The following is a 21,143-nucleotide window of genomic DNA, read 5'->3' as shown; positions in this document are numbered from 1 at the left end:
TTGACTGGAAATCACTTTGCCTGTCAATGGGAAACTGATGATGGGAGCCCAAGTCTGACTCCTCATTTTGCAGAATTTCACAGCAGTGTGGATATTCAAGTCTCACTTTTCTAATATTAAACTCTAACTTTTTAAATTTAAATAGATTTAAATAATCCATGCTCATTAAAAGCAACACAGACTTCTTCAGCATTTCTCTAAGTTCAGATCCATGCCTCTTCTAAAACCTGAGATGTTCTCACATGTATGTCCTTTAAACTCAAGACCATGATCCATCATGAGCTTTGAAAAATAGGAACAGCATGTGATACAGTTTTAAGGTCAGCATCTAATTTTGTTAGATTTTGAGGAAAACAGCACATAGGTTTCTGGTTATGCAACCAAGATACAGAATTTCTTCCAAATTTTTACATCTTAAATGTATATTTATAAAATCTTAAAGATTCTATAACACGTGTTGGTGAGAAGAAGTGCTATTATTTTCAAAAGAAAATGCATATGAAAATACTATTGCTAAAATAGTTGAACTAAAATTCCTGACTGAACTAAAAAAAAATCACTTTATTTGCTAACTCCAATTCCCATTTCATAAGTAAAATATTCTCACTAATTCTGAGGTCAAAGTTACAAATTAGAGCAATGGAATAAGAAGATATAATACTGTTTCATTATAAGAATCACACCCCCTCCATTCACTTAAAAATTAATGAAAGCTGATTGCAGATTTGTTTCTATAGCAATTACTTAGAGTGTTTCTCCTTACATTTAACAAAAATTGTGTGTGACTTCATGAAAGAAAAACAATTTGCATTAACAAATTACTTTAGTGCATTTGAAAGTCATCTTCATGAAACAAAATATACCCTAGCTGAGTATGCAGAAGAATGAACACTAATGAAAGTTCAAAATCAGGACTATGTAGAAATTCATGGTAAATCAGTCAGGATATTCAGAATATGTGAGGAGTCTTAGTATTGAAGAGTTAATTGCACCTGATTAATGCACATGGCAATTCTATGTTGCTTATAAACCTCCTCAGTTAGCAATCAAATTACTATTTTCTAATTAATTGCATTTGTTAGTTTCTACTTGTCAGTTGTTTCATATTCATCATCCTTTTGCCATTAGTTTCCATTTCTAAATGAATCATTCTAAGAGCAGAAAGTGAAAACATTGCTATTCCTCAAGCATGATTTCTTATTTTGTTGACATGAATGCATAGTAACTGCAAGTTTCTTCAAGCTGTTGTGGAATATTTATTTTTTAGTTGCCATGAGGTCATACACTTGGAGTTTTAAGATGACAGAAACTCCTGGTGGAGTTTTGAACACATTTAGCTTTTGTAATTCTGCTTCAGGCAGTAGCAGGCAAGTTAAACAATCACTGATTGACTTTTATTAACTGATTTGTAAGGCTGATAGGCTCAGGAATGCAACCTATAGACAGATTCTTGAAATACAGCCGAGACAGGAATCTCACAGAAATTCCAAAAATAGGAGGTAATATTCTCCTTGCAAGCTAATTTTTTTTCCTTAGATAATATTCTTTACTTTATAAGATATTATTCTTTTTCTGCTTTTTATTTGAAAAGTTCATCAATAAATCTATGACTATTAAAAACCCCCAAATTACCTATCACAGACCTAATTTCAAGCCTATGCTATTTTACATGAAAATAAAAAAAAGAATTCCCACTAAGGTAACTGAAGAATTAAAGTTGAAATGTTAACTGAAGTAAAATTAGTGTAATGGTTTCTTTGGTATAAACTAGCTAGAAGCCCAGAAGAAGATGCTGCACAGTGGGACTCCTAACCTGTCCTTGGATTATCCCCTTGCTCTGGGGTAAACGAGCCAAGCTGTACTTGGCATGCATTTCCTTCCTGAGAGAGCAACTCCCTTCAACTCAATAAAGGGTTGAGAGGAAGGGGCCAGAGTTCCACCTTTCTCTGGGCTAGACACCTGTGCAGGGTGACTAGAAACACAGAAACACAGCCCTGCTATAGAACACATTCTCCCATCCCATGCTGGTTTTCATAGCTATCCAACATATACCATGAGCTCTCTTGGAGGATTAGAGCTGTACAAGCCAGTTCCTGATTGTATAAACCATAGGTTATGTGATATCACAGATTTGGATGCCTGTGCAATCTCAATTTTTTTGTTTTAAAGGTTTGGTTTGGATTTATTAAGTACATGGCATTTATTTAACTGCTAGATCAAATTAATTTCTCCTATGAATATATAGTTATCATCTAATATTCTAAGGAAAATATGCAATTAATGATTTGGGGCTTATGCTTCTTTTTTATTTTTCATTTTGATGCCAAAAAGCATCTGTCATACAGCAAGCATTCCACATATGAGTCCTTAGATTGAAGCAGCAGTTCTGCAGTTTTGAAGGGCTTATAGAGACAGCCTCAGGACCTCTAAGTGCATTTACACAGTTGACACCAAACACATTAGTGGAATCGATGTCAATGATTAACATTCTTCTTAAAAAGAGAAGTACAGCAGGGTCTGATAACTCTAGTCTGTGTTCTCTGAACCAAAAGAACGCTCATGGTGGGTACTTCTTGCCACTTCCATGCAATTAAACTTCTGAGTAGTATTTCTTGGCATTGGAACACTACTGTTAAATGTCCACAGTGGAGTGGAACAGATAAAAAGAAAATCAGACAAATTTATCTAAGCATTTTCATTAATTGTTAAGATGACCTTGCTGATGAGAGGTAAAGACTCAAATTCTGTCCTTAACTGAATCAAAATGGAAACAGCACAGACATGAAAGCCCTCCAATTTATAGATATTTAAGCCTCCATCTCTTTCAAAATCAAAACTTGAAACCAGATCAAACTTAATTGCTGACATTTTTAGCATTTTTTTCCTTTTATTTGTCTAAAGAAAGCATTATGTGTGGCATACACTAGAGCTCATACAATTCGATATTTGCTGGGAGCTGTAGGTACAGCAGGGATTCTCCACATCACTGAAATTATCTCTGAAACATACAGGTAAAAAAATCTGTTATACAATTTTTTTTTTTTAATTAAGCCAACTGTGTCACTTCCTAAAGAGCACTGTACAAAGATCTTGTAACACGCAGTGAAAATGTATAGGTATCCAGTTATTTGTAAATAATATATCATACACAGTAATTACTACTGAAGTGTTTAATCATTTTAATAGGTCTCTTTTAATTCTGTCATCCTTTTGTGTTGATACAGGCTACAACTTCCAGCAACATTACTCCATGCTCTCACTAAAAACAGATCAGTTATAACATATCCTTTTAAGAAGTTTGAAATAAAATATCCTAAGTATATTAAAAATGTGCCAGGTATGTCACGCCCACTGCCAGATTCAATGCCAGTAAATTATCCTGTTTTGCAAGGCATTCCCTATTGCTATTCAGTATGTGAATAAATTTCTAGCTTTCATTCATTCTAGGCTCTGGAGCCCAGTGATGGCAGCTGTGGGAAACAGCCTTTGGGCTGAGGGCTGTCCTCTTCATTTTTTGAATGTTCTCCACAAGGGATGGTTCATGGGATTGCTATCAGTATGCTCCAGGGCAAATGACTCCATCTGTGGGATGCTTCTGGGGAGCTGCTATCATTGGGCTCCAACTTTAACACCTCCAACCCACTGAAAATCTTTTATCTGTAGCTGTTATCAGTAGGCTTCATAGTTAAAATACCATTACCCAAGAAGGCTGTTTACTGGAATGGCTTTTTTTTAAGTCTCCAGAGTGAAAACTATGTCCCAAGTCTGGAGGAGCAGCCATCAGTAGGATCCAAAGCATCATCCAAACAAAACTTATTTGATAGCTTTGCACTGATGAGGACACAAAGGAAAGCAAGAGGAAAAAAAATGAATGCAGATGATTCAGGTTAATGACACCAAGAACACAAGAACTGGAACTCATCAACTAATGCTGGCATTTCTAAATAATCCAACAAGAAATGTGATTAGCCAGCTACACTGATAATATATTAGCTCCTGCCAGTCTTCTCAATATCTGCTTCACCTAAGGTAAGAGAACGAGCTCATATACAATTTTGTTAGTATATCAAAGACTGCAAGTGCTATGAAAACTGCTGGTTATACTGCATGAGTACTTGACCAGTGGGAGAAAATTCCATCTGTGTGTGCCTTTGAAGTTTAAGTGCCCTTCACTACACAAATCAGCTTGTGTTAAAGGATTCTTATGTCTTCTAAACTGGTTTGCCCCTCCACTGTTTTACCTCACCCACAGCATCTCCATTTACATCACAATTCATATGCTTCAGAATGTATTTCCTAACTGATGCTATACTAACCACAGCTCATGTAGCACAGCAATGGAAGAAAAGCCATAAGGGTCTCAAACCATAAAAACCTGGAGACTGAAAAGCTTTAAGGGTCACTAAACAAAGCATGGGTAATGACTGGTATTACTGACAAAGAGTTAGGAAGTCTGGGGAAGGAAAAACCTAGCAGGAGAACTCATAGTGCAGGCATAGAGATTCAAACACTACTGGCAAAATCAGAATAATGAAACTTTGTCCAACCCTTCCAGGGAAACCTGAAGGAATTAATATGTTCCTGAGTAATAAACATTGCTTTAGGAAAATCCTGTTGACCATGAACTCCCAAAATAACCTGGAGAAGTGGGCATTAAAGAGAGAAAACTGCTTGAAGACATCAGTACCATCTGAGGAGTGATGCAGAAACTGGCAGCCCTCAAATGGAGAGGCCAGAACAACTGATATTATTGATAGCTTTGCTCTTTCCCTCCCCTCTAATAGTAAGCTCAGAGCACAGAGACCTTGGAAAAGTATCAAAAGGTACAAAGCACAAGCTGGGCATTGGACACTATCAACTTCCCAGCTCATTTCAGGGGATCTCCCATTGTATGTGACTGCAGGTGGCGTAAGTGGCAGTTACAGCTAACTCACAACATTTGTTCAACCCCAAAGAAGGGCATTCTTACATTAATGCTAAATAAGATTAGAAGCTCAATTATAGAGCCTGGACAGAAGCTAAGCCACATCAGCTGCTTTCTCACTCCTTTCCTGCCAGACCAGCAGTTAATGGAAAGGCCTAAGCAAAACAAGGGAGAAGTTTGAGAAAAAAACCTGTTTAATTCTTCTGATTCTTAGGTTGTTTTTTCCCCTCTGGCTAAGAGGTGATGTCAAAAGTATTCTACCCTAGAATCTCAACCCTACAGGGTGAGAATTAGAGTGGGCAGCTCTCAAAGATACTTTGAAGCAAAAGCCTCTGTCAGTTCCCCCAGCTCTACAGCAAGCAGTTCAGGAAGACACAAACCATTAGACAAATGCTCTGTGCTCAGGCACCACTGGACTAGAAAAGGCAGTGCTGGGTCTCTGGGAACATGGGGACAAAAGCAGCTCTGTGTGAGAACAAACTGGGGCTGCCCCACACCAGACTGAGCCAGTTCCATGGCAGGCCCATGCCCAGCCCCAGAAGAGCTCTGCAGGCAATATGGCAGCGCTGCAGCACGAACAGCTTAAGGGTCACATCTCAGTGGGCTTTGCTCATCACTGGGAGAGAATGGCCCTTTGGGATGTCACCTGGTGATGGAGGTCAATGTTGATGGATCCACCTAGCAATGGATTATGATGTCACCGAGGGGCTGGTGTCCCTCCCTGCACATCACCCAGTCAGCGCCACACTCCAACTGACCAAGTTCGCGTGCAGACGCGCCGGAGGCTACCACCCAGCCAGGCCAGCGCTGCGCTTCTCCACTGCTGCTGGCCTGGCAAACAATCATTGCCTGAGGGCACAGCAGGGAGTTCTTGCTGCATCTTTGCTTCTGACTTGCTGCTTCTCTCCATTCCTCCTTCTCTTCCATCTGCTACTCCTTGTTGCTCTTCACTTTCCTTCACCTTCTCTCGTGATGCTAGTTTGCTTTCTTCCTGCTCTGGGCTACAGGAAAGCTTTGTACCAGTGCTGTGTCAGAGAAGCCCTTTGGTAGCTCTCCAGTTTTTCCTGTAGTTTCTCTGGCCACCAGCATGGAGGGACCCTGGGTAGGCAACTGGCGACCTCATCCCCGAAGGGGCCCAATCCTTGCAGAATTCAGCACCCCAGGTCCCAAGTACTGGCTCCCTGGGACAACAGGTAAACTAACTATCAGGGGACACGATAGTACAGCACAGTGCTTGCTACCACTTGGGAACCTCCTTTCACCATACAGTTGCAGGCACAGGTCCTTTCACAGACTTTTCTTGCCAGGTCATATGGCTCATGATCCCACCAAAGACAGAGCCCCTGCATTCTCATTTCGAGGGACCAAAGCTCCCTCCACAGACACCTGCTCACCAGGTCCTCGGTACTTCATTGAATCATCCATCACCAAGACTGGGAGGCAGATGGCTCCATCAGCACTTGTGACAGCACGTCCCAAGACCAAGATTTTGGCCACCCCTGGACCCAGTGAGTAGCATTTCTGCAGCCCTTCATCCAGGTCAGACAAGCAGGCCTTACTGTTGCCCTGTACCACTGGGGCACAAAGCCCACTGCTCATGCTCTGAATGGGCTTCAGAGAGTTCCAGATGGAAAACAAGCAAGACTGAGCACCTCCTCCACCTCCTCCTGACTTCTCCTCTGTGGCTTGCAGTTACGCTCCCAGTTTCACTTTTCTTGTCTCCTTCTCTGTCCCAGGTGATTACCGCACGGATCGTGCCAACAAACTCGTCTTCCATACTGCACCGTCCAATCTTATAGTGTTCCGGCCCAAGGACTTGAAAAGGTTCCGAACACCAGGTATGGAACTTGGGGAAACAGACACTCTTACAGCCTGTGTGTCCTCCAGGAAGCGTCTGCAGGTTCTTCAACAGGCCTAGCAAAAAGCCTGGGCAGCAAGACACAGTGTGTGCTCAACAAGCTTTTAGCTGTCCCGCAGCACCAACTTCTCCCATCTCACAGAAGAACCGGCACCTCTGGTGTCAAACAGCCAAGGCACACCACATGCAACAAAAGCCAGAGGCACCGGGATGAGGGGCAGGATACCCTTCCTGCTCCTCACAGCCGGCTTGGCAGGCTGACTCTCTTCCACCCAGGCATTGCCCCATTTCCCACAGGACTGACTTACGCTTTCTTCCTATTCCATTTCCAGGACCTGGCACCTACACCTTGCCCAGAATTCTGGGACCAAACACAGCATACACTCATGCTGAACCATGCTACTCCATGAAGGGGAAGAGTCAATACCAGAGCTGTTTTCAAGATGTGGCAAAGGTGAGCTGCACTTCTGTTCCCTAACAGCAGCAGCAGAAGTTCAGCTGCTCTGCATAGAGCAGAAGCCCAAGAAGCCACAGGTCCTCTGGCTCTGCTATTACCAGTAACACCGACACCTGAATCCCCCCATTTTTCCACACCAGCAGCTTTGGCACAGTACAGCTCCCTGGCACTAACAGCAGTAATCTCCCCTCTGGGAAATCTGACTCTCTTCCCAAGGAGCCCTCATTCCCAAAGCTCCAGGGCTCCCACACTGCTCCTCTGGCCAGCCACCTAAAGCAGCACAGTACTCATGGACACCCAGCAAGAATCTACACTGCTTCTTGTACCCACCAACCTCATTGCTACTCTTGCAGACGCCAGGTCCTGCAGCATTTGACAAGGTGGATCTGGATGTCTACAAAACCAAGGCTCCCAGGTTCTCAATGGGACTAAGAACCAAAGTTCCTGGAAAGGGAGCGCTTCCAGGTCCAGCAGACTACAACACCCTGGGAAAGGTAAGGCAGCCTGCCTACCATTATGTTTTGCTGCACAACCTTCACTTGAGGAAAACTGGAGAACGAGCAACCATCTTCACCTCTTTTCTTCCCCTTCTAGGTTGCACTGATCAAGGCCCGGGATCCTGCTTACACTTTTGGACTACGACATTCTCTCTACAAAGCTTCTATAATACCTGCAACACATGTTGATTAAAGACAGACACCTGAAGAGATCTTTTTTCTGTTCCTCCTTTGCAGCAGGGTGGGGTTAGGTGTGCGTTGGTGTAGACCACTGGCTTCACTGTCTCATGTCTGTGCCTCAGTCAAAACATCTGGCAGGATGAGAGTGAGGGGAGAGCAGTGAGGTAACAGCGTGAGCCATGCTGACATCTCCAGCACCACCATTTCACCCAACCAGAGCAAAACACTGTGAAAGCTTTCCAGCCCTGCCTCGCACACTCTCACCCCATGGCCCATGCTGGCCCCAAGGACAAACCCCATCTCAGTGTCCCCCTTTTCAGTGCACATAGGTGGCATCTGCCCAAGGTGTGCCCAGAAACATATATGCCCTGCATCCTCTCTTGACACAGGCAGGGGCTCATTTCCACAGGCAAGTCCCCAGAACACTGAGAGTTAAGGAGAAAGAACCATTATTCCCAGTCTGAAAATGGAATCACCATAGAATCCTGCAACAGCCCAGGTGGGAAGGGACCTTGGAAGGGACCTCATCCAGCCCTTTTGCAGAAGTGGTAGCCTGGAAGAGACTAGCCAGCACCTAGCCAACTGCAAACTTGATTGTGGCCAGTGATGGGACTCTACTGTCCCCCTGGGGAACCTGTTTCTCCTCTCTGGCTAAGTGGTGATGCCAAAAGGATACAAAATCCCCTGACAGCTGGGGAACAGGGTGGGAATTGTTGGAGTGGGCAGCTTTTTCAGGTGCTCCAAGGCAGGAGCCTCTCTCAGCTCTGTGACCTGCACTTCAGTCTACTCAGCCTGTTGCAATTACACTGATAAAATAATTTAATAATAAAAAAGTGTTACTATGATTACAAGTAGAAAACCCTGAAGCATATGTTATATGAATGTTAGGAGTGCTGTTTTTAAAGTATTCAGTCAGAGAAACCTTATCAAGAAGTTACCAGGTATCATGTCCCTTGTTCAAGAAACTATGCAAATCATCATGAACACCAGTTAGTGTGCTTGGAAAACCCTTCCCTTCCCATCCTAATTTGACTATCAAGGATTCCAATCAGTAGATCTCAGTAGATATGGCCAATTATAGTCTCAGGGTAGGAATATTTTTGTAGTTATATAACTAGTGAAACCAATCATTGTAAAGGTTACACTTAAGAATGGGCAGATGATGTATACTATGTAAAAGAACTTATGTAAAAATGACACAGCAGAAAAAGCATATAAAATGGATGAATTTTGTTTGCAAATCAGAATAAAATCGGAGGAGTAATCCCCCTTTTTCCTGGCACTGAAATACAGAAGTGTCTCCTTGTTCACAACAAATTGGTGTTGGATAAGTTTATTTCACACTGTTTGGTGAAAAAAGCTCGGCGCTCAGGCACCACTGTACTAGAAAGAGCTGGGCTGGGTCTCTGGGAACATGGGGACAAAAGCAGCTCTGTGTGAGAACAAACTGGGGCTGCCCCACACCAGACTGAGCCAGTTCCATGGCAGGCCCATGCCCAGCCCCAGAAGAGCTCTGCAGGCAATATGGCAGCGCTGCAGCACGAACAGCTTAAGGGTCTCAACATCACAGTGGGCTTTGCTCATCACTGGAAGAGAATGGCCCTTTGGGATGTCACCTGGTGATGGAGGTCAATGTTGATGGATCCACCTAGCAATGGATTATGATGTCACCGAGGGGCTGGTGTCCCTCCCTGCACATCACCCAGTCAGCGCCACACTCCAGCTGAGCAAACTCGTGTGTAGACGCGCTGGAGGCTATCCCCAGCCAGGCCAGCGCTGCATTCTACGCCAACAATTGCTGCCTGAGGGCACAGCAGGAGTTCTTGCGGCATCTTTGCTTCTAACTTGCAGCTTCTCCCCATTTCTCCTACTCTTCCATCTGCTACTCCTTGTTGCTCTTCACTTTCCTTCACCTTCTCTCGTGATGCTAGTTTGCTTTCTTCCTGCTCTGGGCTACAGGAAAGCTTTGTACCAGTGCTGTGTCAGAGAAGCCCTTTGGTAGCTCTCCAGTTTTTCCTGTAGTTTCTCCGGCCACCAGCATGGAGGGACCCTGGGTAGGCAACTGGCGACCTCATCCCCGAAGGGGCCCAATCCTTGCAGAATTCAGCACCCCAGGTCCCAAGTATGGGCTCCCTGGGTTGACAGGTAAACCAACTATCAGGGAAGGTAGTGGCAGCAGGAGGCACAGCACGGTGCCTCTTAGGAACCTCCTGCCACTTAGGAACCTGTTACCACTTAGGAACCTCCTTACACCACACAGTTGCAGGCACAGGTCCTTTCACAGGCTTTTCTTGCCAGGTCATATGGCTCATGATCCCACCAAAGACAGAGCCCCTGCATTCTCATTTCGAGGCAGCAATGCTCCCTCTGCAGACACCTGCTCACCAGGTCCTCGGTACTTCATTGAATCATCCATCACCAAGACTGGGAGGCAGATGGCTCCATCAGCACTTGTGACAGCACGTCCCAAGACCAAGATTTTGGCCACCCCTGGACCCAGTAAGTAGCATTTCTGCAGCCCTTCATCCAGGCCAGACAAGCAGGCCTTACTGTTGCCCTGTACCACTGGGGCACAAAGCCCACTGCTCATGCTCTGAATGGGCTTCAGAGAGTTCCAGATGGAAAACAAGCAAGACTGAGCACCTCCTCCACCTCCTCCTGACTTCTCCTCTGTGGCTTGCAGTTACGCTCCCAGTTTCACTTTTCTTGTCTCCTTCTCTGTCCCAGGTGACTACACCACGGATCGTGCCAACAAGCACGTCTTCCATACTGCACCGGCGAATAGCCTGGCATCCCGACACAAGGACTTAAAAGGTTTCCGCACACCAGGTATGGAACTTGGGGAAACAGACACTCTTACAGCCTGTGTGTCCTCCAGGAAGCGTCTGCAGGTTCTTCAACAGGCCTAGCAAAAAGCCTGGGCAGCAAGACACAGTGTGTGCTCAACAAGCTTTTAGCTGTCCCGCAGCACCAACTTCTCCCATCTCACAGAAGAACCGGCACCTCTGGTGTCAAACAGCCAAGGCACACCACATGCAACAAAAGCCAGAGTCACCGGGATGAGGGGCAGGATACCCTTCCTGCTCCTCACAGCCGGCTTGGCAGGCTGACTCTCTTCCACCTAGGCATTGCACCCTTTCCCTCAGGACTGACTTACGCTGTCTTCCTATTCCATTTCTAGGTCCTGGCACCTACACCTTGCCCAGGATTCTGGGACCCAACACAGCATACACTCATGCTGAACCATGCTACTCCATGAAGGGGAAGAGTCAATACCAGAGCTGTTTTCAAGATGTGGCAAAGGTGAGCTGCGCTTCTGTTCCCTAACAGCAGCAGCAGAAGTTCAGCTGCTCTGCTTAGGGCAGAAGGGCCCCAGTGCCTGCCGTATCCCCACCTAACACACACTTCCCTGCACCTGCAGAAAAGAACAAGAAATCACAGGGCCTCTGGCTCTGCTATTACCAGTAACACCAGCAACTGAATCCCCCTATTTTTCCACACCAGCAGCTTTGGCACAGTACAGCTCATGGGCATTAATAGCAGTAATCTCCCCTCTGGGAAATCTAACTCTCTTCCCAAGGAGCCCTCATTCCCAAGGCTCCAGGGCTCCCACACTGCTCCTCTGGCCAGCCACCTAAAGCAGCACAGTACTCATGGACACCCAGCAAGAATCCACACTGCTTCTTGTACCCACCAACCTCATTGCTACTCTTGCAGACGCCAGGTCCTGCGGCATTTCCCAAGGTGGATCTGGATATCTACAAAACCAGGGCTCCCAAGTTCTCAATGGGAATGAAAACCAAAGTTCCTGGAAAGGGAGCGCTTCCAGGTCCAGCAGAATACACCCTGGGAAAGGTAAGGCAGTCAGCCCATCAATGTGTTTTGCTGCACAACCTTCACTTGAGGACAGCTCTGGAGAGTAAGGCATCATCTTCACCTCTTTTCTTCCCAATTTCCTCTTCCAGTTGTCAATAACCAAGGCCCGGGATCCTGCCTTCAGTTTTGGAGTCCGACATTCTCTCTACCAAGCTTCTTTAATACCTGAAACACATGTTGATTAAAGACAGACACCTGAAGAGATCTTTTTTCTGTTCCTCCTTTGCAGCAGGGTGGGGTTAGGTGTGCGTTGGTGTAGACCACTGGCTTCACTGTCTCATGTCTGTGCCTCAGTCAAAACATCTGGCAGGATGAGAGTGAGGGGAGAGCAGTGAGGTAACAGCGTGAGCCATGCTGACATCTCCAGCACCACCATTTCACCCAACCAGAGCAAAACACTGTGAAAGCTTTCCAGCCCTGCCTCGCACACTCTCACCCCATGGCCCATGCTGGCCCCAAGGACAAACCCCATCTCAGTGTCCCCCTTTTCAGTGCACATAGGTGGCATCTGCCCAAGGTGTGCCCAGAAACATATATGCCCTGCATCCTCTCTTGACACAGGCAGGGGCTCATTTCCACAGGCAAGTCCCCAGAACACTGAGAGTTAAGGAGAAAGAACCATTATTCCCAGTCTGAAAATGGAATCACCATAGAATCCTGCAACAGCCCAGGTGGGAAGGGACCTTGGAAGGGACCTCATCCAGCCGTTTTGCAGAAGTGGCAGCCTGGAAGAGACTAGCCAGCACCTAGCCAACTGCAAACTTGATTGTGGCCAGTGATGGGACTCTACTGTCCCCCTGGGGAACCTGTTTCTCCTCTCTGGCTAAGTGGTGATGCCAAAAGGATACAAAATCCTCTGACAGCTGGGGAACAGGGTGGGAATTGTTGGAGTGGGCAGCTTTTTCAGGTGCTCCAAGGCAGGAGCCTCTCTCAGCTCTGTGACCTGCACTTCAGTCAGACTCAACCCATTAGACAAAAGCCCCGTGCTCAGGCACCACTGGACTGGAAAGGGTTGTGCTGTGTGTCTGTGTGTGGGGAAGAAGCAGGTCTTTGTGAGGACAAACTGGGGCTGCCCCACTGGGGCTGTCTGAGCCAGTTCCATGGCAGCCCCATGCTCAGCCCCAGCGGAGCCCCGCAGGCATTGCGGCAGCGCTGCAGCACGGACCGACCGGCCGCTGGCCCCAGCCTCCGGCCGCCGGCCCTCGGGTGCCGGTTAACCCGCGGGTTAACGAAGGAAAGGCTGCGTGTGCCATATTGCGGGAAGGCGGAAGGCAAATTCCCGGGACCGAGGCACGCAGTCCCGCCGCGTCCTCTGCGGACGGCCTTGTGCGGCCGTGCCGAGCTGGAACGCGGAGCGCCGAGGAGCTGCAGCGGCGGGAGCTTGGGCAGAGCGGGCCCAGGCTGGAACACGGTGTGCCGAGGAGCTGCAGCGGCGGGAGCTTGGGCAGAGCGGGCCCAGGCTGGAACACGGGTGTGCCGAGGAGCTGCAGCGGCGGGAGCCTGGGCAGAGCGGGCCCAGGCGCTCCTCAGCGCGGCTCTGGGCAGGGGCCGGCAGCCATGGGAGGCAGCTCCGACTGCGAAAGGGGAGCAGTGGGTGGGTGGTATTGGGGTTTAATTTTCTCACTATATGAATAAATAGCAGTAAATTACACTAATTTCCTCCAGCCGAATCCGTTTCACGCGTCGTTATCCCAATTCGCGAGCTTTTACACCTTGTTTTCCGTTCCTGTTTTCCTGCTGAGGAGGAGCTGCGGGGACCTTGATTGCCTGAGGCTCCTCTCAGTCCAACCCCGATCACACATCTTCCTTTCAGGGCTTCAGGTGCCCTTCTCTTCATTTTGAAATGCCTGTGGTTAATGGGAAGTCTTTTAACTAAACTTACATGAAATCGAAGTGAGTTAAAAAGATTACAGGAAAACACAAAGTTAGAACAGGAAAGTATTTGTTAAAAGTTGCTATTGCAGGGGAGGGACAAAGGCAAATGAAGCTTTGGTTAATAGACTGGATATTCAGTCCTTTGCGGTGCAAGAAAATTTTATACCTGTTTTTTTTTTTTTTTTTTTTTTAATCTACAAAAGAAATCTCGTCCTACCTGTATTCATAGATGAGGTCAGTGATGCTGTGCTCTGTGGGAACAGTGCTGAGGCAGCAGTGGAGAGATTTTGTTCTGGACAGGTTTTGTGTCCTCATGAGTAAGGTGTGCTTGTCTCACCTGCAAGAAAGGCTGGAGAAATGGTACTCAGGGTGACCTCGGTCTTCATCTTGGGACATCCACAGATGTGCGGTGCTGGAGCTGAGTCCTTCCCATTCACAGTGATACAGGGGTGAATGTAGTGCTGAGTACCTGCAGAGCAGCTGTCTGTGATGGAATGTTTGGCTCCTTGCAACTTGTTAGTGTTAAACTTACTGTTTGTTAAGTGGAAGCAGCAGATGTGCTCTGATCCCCCAGCTGTTCTCTCCCCCCTCTGCCCCTGCCCCATCTTTCATTATTCCTGGTTTACCTGTCATCTCAGGGATTGTGTAAGTGAATCCCAGGGTGCGGAACTCTGCCATGATGTGGCCACATGGGTGATGAAACCCCCAGGTGCCCACGCAGGCGCCATCCATGTTGGTGGCTACAAAGCCCATGGCAAGAATAGGAGCCTGGGACCACAGCGCTGCCCAGCCCAGTGCCACACAAGAGCTTGCTCTGATGAGTCTTCTCCTATTTTCTCTTATTCCCAGAAGGTTCAAGGGTGATCCCCTCTGCTGAGCACTCATCAGGCCTCATTCAGGCATTCTGTCCTCTTTGGGTTCCTAGAGACAGGCTGGCAAACTTAAGAGGCTCAGGGTTAGGCTGGGAAGGTTTGTGTGGATGGCACTGGTTCAGAATGGAGTAGAGAAGGCATTGGTGCACCTCACAACTTGGTGCCTATGGGTAAGGCACCTAATATATTTTCCTCTTGAGAACACAGCAAGCAGACCTTGATGATGTCTGCAAGGCAGAAACATGAGATGAGAGAAAAAATAATGTGATTTTTTTGTTTATCTAAAAGCTGTATGTTCTTGTAGTTTTGGGTCACATAATATGAATGCAAATTTGAATGCCTCAGACTTCTGTTTCATGTCTTATTTTTCCATGGTCCCTTAATTTATGGAGAGGGTGATTTGGGCCCGGTGTTTGTAAGCAGAATTTTCTGCTGAAGATAATGTTTAGGAAGAACATCTCTATGCTGCCACTTTTGGGAGTTTGACAGCCTGAGTGTGCAAATGAAGGCAAGAGAGGCCTTTCCCCAGAGTGCAGAAGAAACAGAGCAGACTCCTGCGTGCATTGTCAGGTCATGCAAACAAAAGCTGGATGCCAGCCACAGATGCAGAGTGTTTTCAGACTTCTTCCCAGTAAGTAAATATAGATAAATTCTCCATACATTGGAACTACCAGTGTGCTTAGCAATTGTCAGAATACTGGTGGGTCTAATAAGTGTTTTTCATGTTTAAGTGCATCTTAGGTTTAGGGAAGAGTTATTGATGGGGAATTTGTCAAAAACATTAGTGACAGTGTTATTAGCTCACAGTCTTAATGATGGGAAAGCAAACAGCATGTGCTCTTTAAGACACTGAATCTCAACCAACCAAAAGGCAAGGCCCAAGACAACTAACTCTCTTCCTGAGACTGTGACTTGTGATTGATCTGGGTTGCTGAGTTTTCTGAGCATTAACCTGAATAATTTAAATATTTCCAGATTGAAAAGTTTTTTGTAGTCAGAAAATCTGAAGTGGCTGCCAGTCCTCTTTAAGAGAAGCCTGTGTAGTTGTTATGGATTTGCTTGTTCTGTAAAAGTTTACAGAGAAGAATCTTTATCACGGCTCTGTTTTGTTTTCTATAGTTGTTTTTGGACATGCATGACCAGAGGGAATTGCTCTCTCTCTGTTTTTAAACTTAAAATGTGATGAGGTGGTGTATCCACTTTAATATGTTCCTACATTTGAGGATAAAGGACAAGCTATGTTATACACCAGGAAAAAAACCCAAACAAAACCAAACATCCTTATTCCATCTTCATTTTTTCTCTGGAAGGGATTTAAGGACTCTGGCCATCTGGATGTCTGGCAACTCAGTCAGAGCTGTGGCTACTGTGTGTGTGCAGATTAACTGTGTAGCACATGCACAGTAAGTCCAATGTGTCCAGTACACATCAGACCTGCTGCACATGTGCTGCACAGATGGTCCGTGCATACACAGTAATTCAGCTATGTTAAGCCTACTGCGCATATGCAAACCATCTGTGCATTGCACATATGTATATTTTTGCATGGGAAATCCCTAGTCAGAGCATGAAAGGTTGTGGCAGAGAGGAACTCCAGTGGTAGAGAGACCGTGAGAGTCTGACAGTGGCATAAATTAAAGCAGCTCCTTGCCTGTTTTTGCTTATGTCTGGGCCAAAGCAGCAAATAAGTTCCTCAGAATCCGAAAATCTGACTAGCTGCTTAACAGTTTCAATTTCTGTAACAATTTGCTGCGGGAGAGAATCTGTATCAAAACCATTGGTTTTAAAGACAGTGATTATTGTGTAGAACTGGAGCTAGTTTGTCAGGTAGCTCAAAATGAACAAGGTCTGATATTTTACTTATCCAATAAAATTGTGAGTCTTATGATGCAGGCCTCAGGGGTATGTTTAGCCAATTAGCTTTCTTTTATTTCCTAGTAATCCTTTTGCTTCTCATCTAATATTTAGCATTTTTACATAGGCTGTTTGAGCCTGGCAAGGATGCTTACTGGTTAGTACATAGGCACATATGTACATATTACATATGTATAGAAAAATATTATCTTTTCAGTCTATATGCAAGTAATTGTTTATTGTGCTTATGGTACGTCTTTAAATTCCAGTTCTGACAATGGCAAGTAGGCTCTTTAAACTAAATCTGTTTTAGGTCTATCACTAATGAGTTCTAGTGGTGTGAAGTTGAAGAACCCCTTTTTTATCTTACAAGGCATCACTGCTCACCTAACTGACACACACTTGAGGAAAGAGATAAACCTTCACAGGCTCAAGAAGTGGGCCAGTGTGAGCCTCCTGAAGTTCAACAATGCTAAGTGAAAGGTCCACACCTGGGTTGTAGCAGTCATCATTTTCAATGCAAGCTTGGTGGTGAATGGATTGAGAGCAGCCCTGGAGAGAAGGACCTAGGTATACCGCTGGATCAGAAATTAGATATGAGCCAGCAATGTATGTATGCAGCCCAGAAAGCAAATTTAACCCTGAGCTTCATAAAAACAAGTGTGCTGTTCACTGGGCTCTGGCTTTCCTCCACTGCAGCCCTTTGCAGTGTTGTTGTACCTGTCCAGCCCACTCTAAATAGCTTGTGCATTTCCTCCCAACCTTCTCACCAAACAAGTCCCAGCCTTACCCATGTGAATTTCCAGTCTCAAATGCCCAGTATATACTTCCTCAAACAAGTAATGTTTCTTAATTAATATTCTCTCCCTTTCCCACTCCTACATGCCTATGCTTAATGTTATATTTCTGCTTTTATTCTTGGTTTTTCATCAATAGCTATATGCAGTGAATTTATCCCTACTTTTATTGTGAGAAGAGCTGTAACTTTCTTGGTCAGGAACTTCCAGAAAAAACAGCTTCAATCAAATACTATCAAGGCCAGGCTTTACAAGTTTACTAATACAGTAATAACACTAATGTGTAGTAAATCATATGAAGTCAGTGCTTGAAGTGCTAGATTCCACTACGCTGTAAATAATCCATTTAACCAAGGAGAAATACCCAAGTGAACAAAAGAGGCAGAATTTTTCTGTAATGCAAATTAGAAGCATATACCTCAGAGTTGGGCTGATTTTGAAAAAAGATGCTGGAAATGTGATAAAAGTCCAACAAACAATAAAGTGTGACATATGAAGTGATCTGTCATTTCTGGTCAGAGTTCCAGCCTCAGTAAACTGCAAGATAGATGGGGCACTAAAAGAGAAAGAAAAAAAAGAGATAAATAAAGGAAGGCCCTAAGGAAAGGGGGATAGGGATAGGGTTAGGAAAATTGTAGATTATTTGAGGCCATCTCCTTGACCCTAGCCTACCTCCACTGGTGCAACCACTGGTCAGGGTGAAGTAAAGCTGACAATAGCTATTCATCATACTATAGACTTGAATGTAAAATGAAAACCACAACTACCTCATATGATACAAGTACATACAGGAAGGGATTAAATCAATGAAAGATGTTATCCCAAAGCAAAATAGGAATTCCTATTAAATTCATCTCTTACTTGAAGGAGTGATTTTTCCCTGCCTTAAGCTACAAACACATGCATGCAATACACCCTCATAGTCAGGTGTGTTGAAATTCCATAGGAGTTTCTTGACCCACCCCTCCAATTAATTTTGTCATCAAGCTGCATAATGTTCCCATGAATTATTTGCTTTCAAAGATGAGGAAATGATGCGGAGTGAGGAAAAATAGTAATTATTTTCTTTCAGAGAGACTGCTTGGTTTTCCCATCTTTGTTTACTTCAAAATTTGGTAATGGTTTTAATTTTTTTGCCTGGATAAAGGAATCAAAAAAGTATCATTCTTAGAACACCTGACATTTCTTCCTGTAAAATCTTCCTTGAAAGGCCATAGTGAGGAATTTCTGCAGCTGGGCTGATACATGAAAGTAAAAGAGCTCCTTTATTAAAAAAAAAAAAACCACACCTCTGTTCCTCCTAGTTTTTAGCATCCCTAAAGGAGGAAAATTCAACATCAAGTGTCACAGTACCTTGGTGTAAATATCTCAAAACAGTCTATTAATCTTGACTAACAAAACACACATTTTTCAAATTTCTCAAGGCTATGCTACAATCCTGGTCCATTCTGGGAACATCTTAAAAAAAGTGTGTGCACACATATGCACGCATTCTTTGAATGACCCCTTCATTCTTCAAAGAATGGGGTTGTCCATAAATTTCTGCTCTTTGTATTAAAGTACATTAATTAAAAATATCTGGTTAGTGTGACCTTGCTATTTTCAGACCTGCCAAATGGATTATCCATATACAACTACAGCTTGACTGTTTAAACTAAATCTGTCTTAAAATAACTGCAACGCCTTCTCTTCCTTCCTTTAGCCCTAAAAATAACAATTGTCACAACCAAAGAACACAGCAGTTATTTGTCACAAATCACTCACAGACAACAGCTTCAGTTCCTTGTTATAATTGGACAGTGAAAATGTTGAAGGGTTTCTAAAATAGAGGTGTCAGCCCCTTTGATTGACAGGTACCATGGAACTGCAGTCTGTCCAAACTTCTTCCCAAAAGCTGAGATCTCCTTCAAAACCTTAGGACAATTTTTATACTCAATGGAAGTTGTTTATTTAAAGCACTGGTGCATGGAAATTAGTAATAAATCAATCAGGGTTTGCCATTGGTCAGCAGGTGTGAGCATTTACATTGTGCATCACTTGATAAGTTGTTTTTCTTGAATGTTATCTCTCTTTACTGTTATTATAATTTTTTTCATTTCAATTATTTAACTTATCTCAAACTAGAAGTTTCACTTTTGCTTCTCCCCCCTGTTCCACTGAGGGGGATGTGAAGTTTGGATCCATCACTGAACAGAGGTGCATTCTTTCTTTATAAGAGATCTGACTTTAAATAAAGCTATTCTTCACACCCAGACACAGGTCCAAATTTCTCGTTGTGGCCATCTGGCTAATATTAGCATCCTTCTTTAAAACTGTGTTCTTGCTAGCTTCCCAGACTTGCATCAGTCTTTTGAAAAAGTTTTATTTTTCATGATTAACGTTTCACACATTCAGTTTCAATCAGGAGAAACAAACATATTTCGTCCTAAGAATTGAGCTAGCAACAGAATATGCAAGGAAATGATGCTTTACTGTTTTGTTTGTGGACTGTTTGGTTTGGTTTAATATTTTCTGACCAAAAAAAAAGATTAAAAAAAAAAGAGTAGAAGCTAATATATTGACAACTGGTGAACTGAATTTGTGTGTCTACTGCTAGGAGCCAAAATGTGGTGAGAAGTAAGAACAGCCAAGCTAGGCCTCTCGGACCCCCTTGGAGTGTGCAGCACAGGCAAGGGTGGTAGTCCATAAGTCACATTTCATCCCATGATGTTCTGAGTCAAAAGTCTGAGCTCTTGGGGCACACTTAGCACTCAGGTTACCCAGACACTCTTGACTTTCCTGTTGGCACTTTTCCTGATATCTCCTATCAAGAAGCATGGAAGCCTGTAGAGCTCTGACTTACGGCTTTGGAAACCCATGTCTCTGTGGCTACAGCCTTCCGCATACCTATTGATTAAACAAGGCTGGGATGTGTGTTTGGATATTATTTAGCAATCATTTAGACTGTTTAAATGTAGACAAGATCCCTGACATGGTTTTAGTCCAAGAAAACTGAAGTTTCCTAGTCAGGATCTGGGCAAGGTTCAGGAATCACATCAGGCCAGGGAACAGAGAGTGTGCTGGGCATTGTGATGGATGAGAGATTATTGTGGCAGAAGAGAGGGAGTTTGGTTTCAAAACCAAACACCATGGTGTTTGATTTAAAAGCCAGAGAACAGTTTAGAGTTTAGTTTAATAATGTATCTAGATTTTACAGAGTTTGCCTGTCAGGTTTTGCAGGTGTTGTGGTTTAACCAAAGCCAGCATGGCAGGTTTCCAGGATCTGCAGCTCTGGATTGACTTTGCCAAAGGGGCTGCCACAGATTTCGGACAGAATCTTTCACTGTCTTGGCCTAGATTACCTGTAGTGAAAGCGCTCTACATAACAGGGTTGTCCTAGGGCTATGATAATCCAGCATATCAAATGTATTCTTGCTCTCCATACCAAGTATGACCCAGCTGATGCTTTATAAAATGGTACTTTGATGATGCTTCTTTATTTATATCAGAGTTTATTAGGTTAATTATTTGATTGCAAAATATGAAGTTCAGATATCAGGACTGAGTTTTTTATGGGATGTAAAAAAATGTCTTTTTTTCATAAATTTCAGGATGGTACACTAACTCTGATCAAGACTTTCACACCTGCCACTTAAGATGTTTACTTTATCTTAAGAGACATGACTAAAACTGTATAATTTCCAAAGGTTTGGATAAAGGTTGTTTTTGCTTTGCCCTTCTATCTGCCTTTTTCATTAAAAAAAAAAAAAAAAAAGAGGAAATGAAAATAAGCCACTGGAATATCCAAATTCAGTTAAGCAAGTGAAGGTCGAGATTTGCATCCCTATAGCATTTTTGTTCTATAAATAGACATTTGTGTTTGTAATTTATTACCTGAGGAGAATATCTCAACATTTTTTTCTTTAATCTCATTGTTTTTTCTACTAAAGATCTGAATTTTGGACAGTACCGTA

At 44.2% G+C, this 21,143-nt stretch overlaps 2 protein-coding genes across 2 annotated transcripts; both read left to right on the top strand.

Moving 5' to 3' along the window:
• The first annotated feature begins 5,950 nt into the window (after positions 1-5,950).
• On the top strand, positions 5,951-7,929 carry LOC135448778 (ciliary microtubule associated protein 1A-like). Its single transcript, XM_064715007.1, has 6 exons — positions 5,951-6,117; positions 6,232-6,432; positions 6,661-6,762; positions 7,115-7,236; positions 7,593-7,733; positions 7,834-7,929. Exons 1-6 carry the CDS (start codon positions 6,012-6,014, stop codon positions 7,927-7,929), a joined length of 768 nt encoding a protein of 255 aa, XP_064571077.1. The 5' UTR covers positions 5,951-6,011.
• A 1,957-nt stretch (positions 7,930-9,886) lies between these two features.
• On the top strand, positions 9,887-11,977 carry LOC135448837 (ciliary microtubule associated protein 1A-like). The gene is made up of 6 exons (XM_064715136.1): positions 9,887-10,061; positions 10,215-10,415; positions 10,644-10,745; positions 11,098-11,219; positions 11,634-11,771; positions 11,882-11,977. Exons 1-6 carry the CDS (start codon positions 9,956-9,958, stop codon positions 11,975-11,977), a joined length of 765 nt encoding a protein of 254 aa, XP_064571206.1. The 5' UTR covers positions 9,887-9,955.
• The last annotated feature ends 9,166 nt before the right edge of the window (positions 11,978-21,143 follow it).

The sequence above is a fragment of the Zonotrichia leucophrys genome, chromosome 5 (assembly GCF_028769735.1).
Source record: "Zonotrichia leucophrys gambelii isolate GWCS_2022_RI chromosome 5, RI_Zleu_2.0, whole genome shotgun sequence".
Lineage (NCBI taxonomy): Eukaryota > Metazoa > Chordata > Aves > Passeriformes > Passerellidae > Zonotrichia > Zonotrichia leucophrys.
The sequence above is the reverse complement of the archived record's forward strand: the minus strand, read 5'-3'. Positions and strand labels throughout refer to the sequence as shown.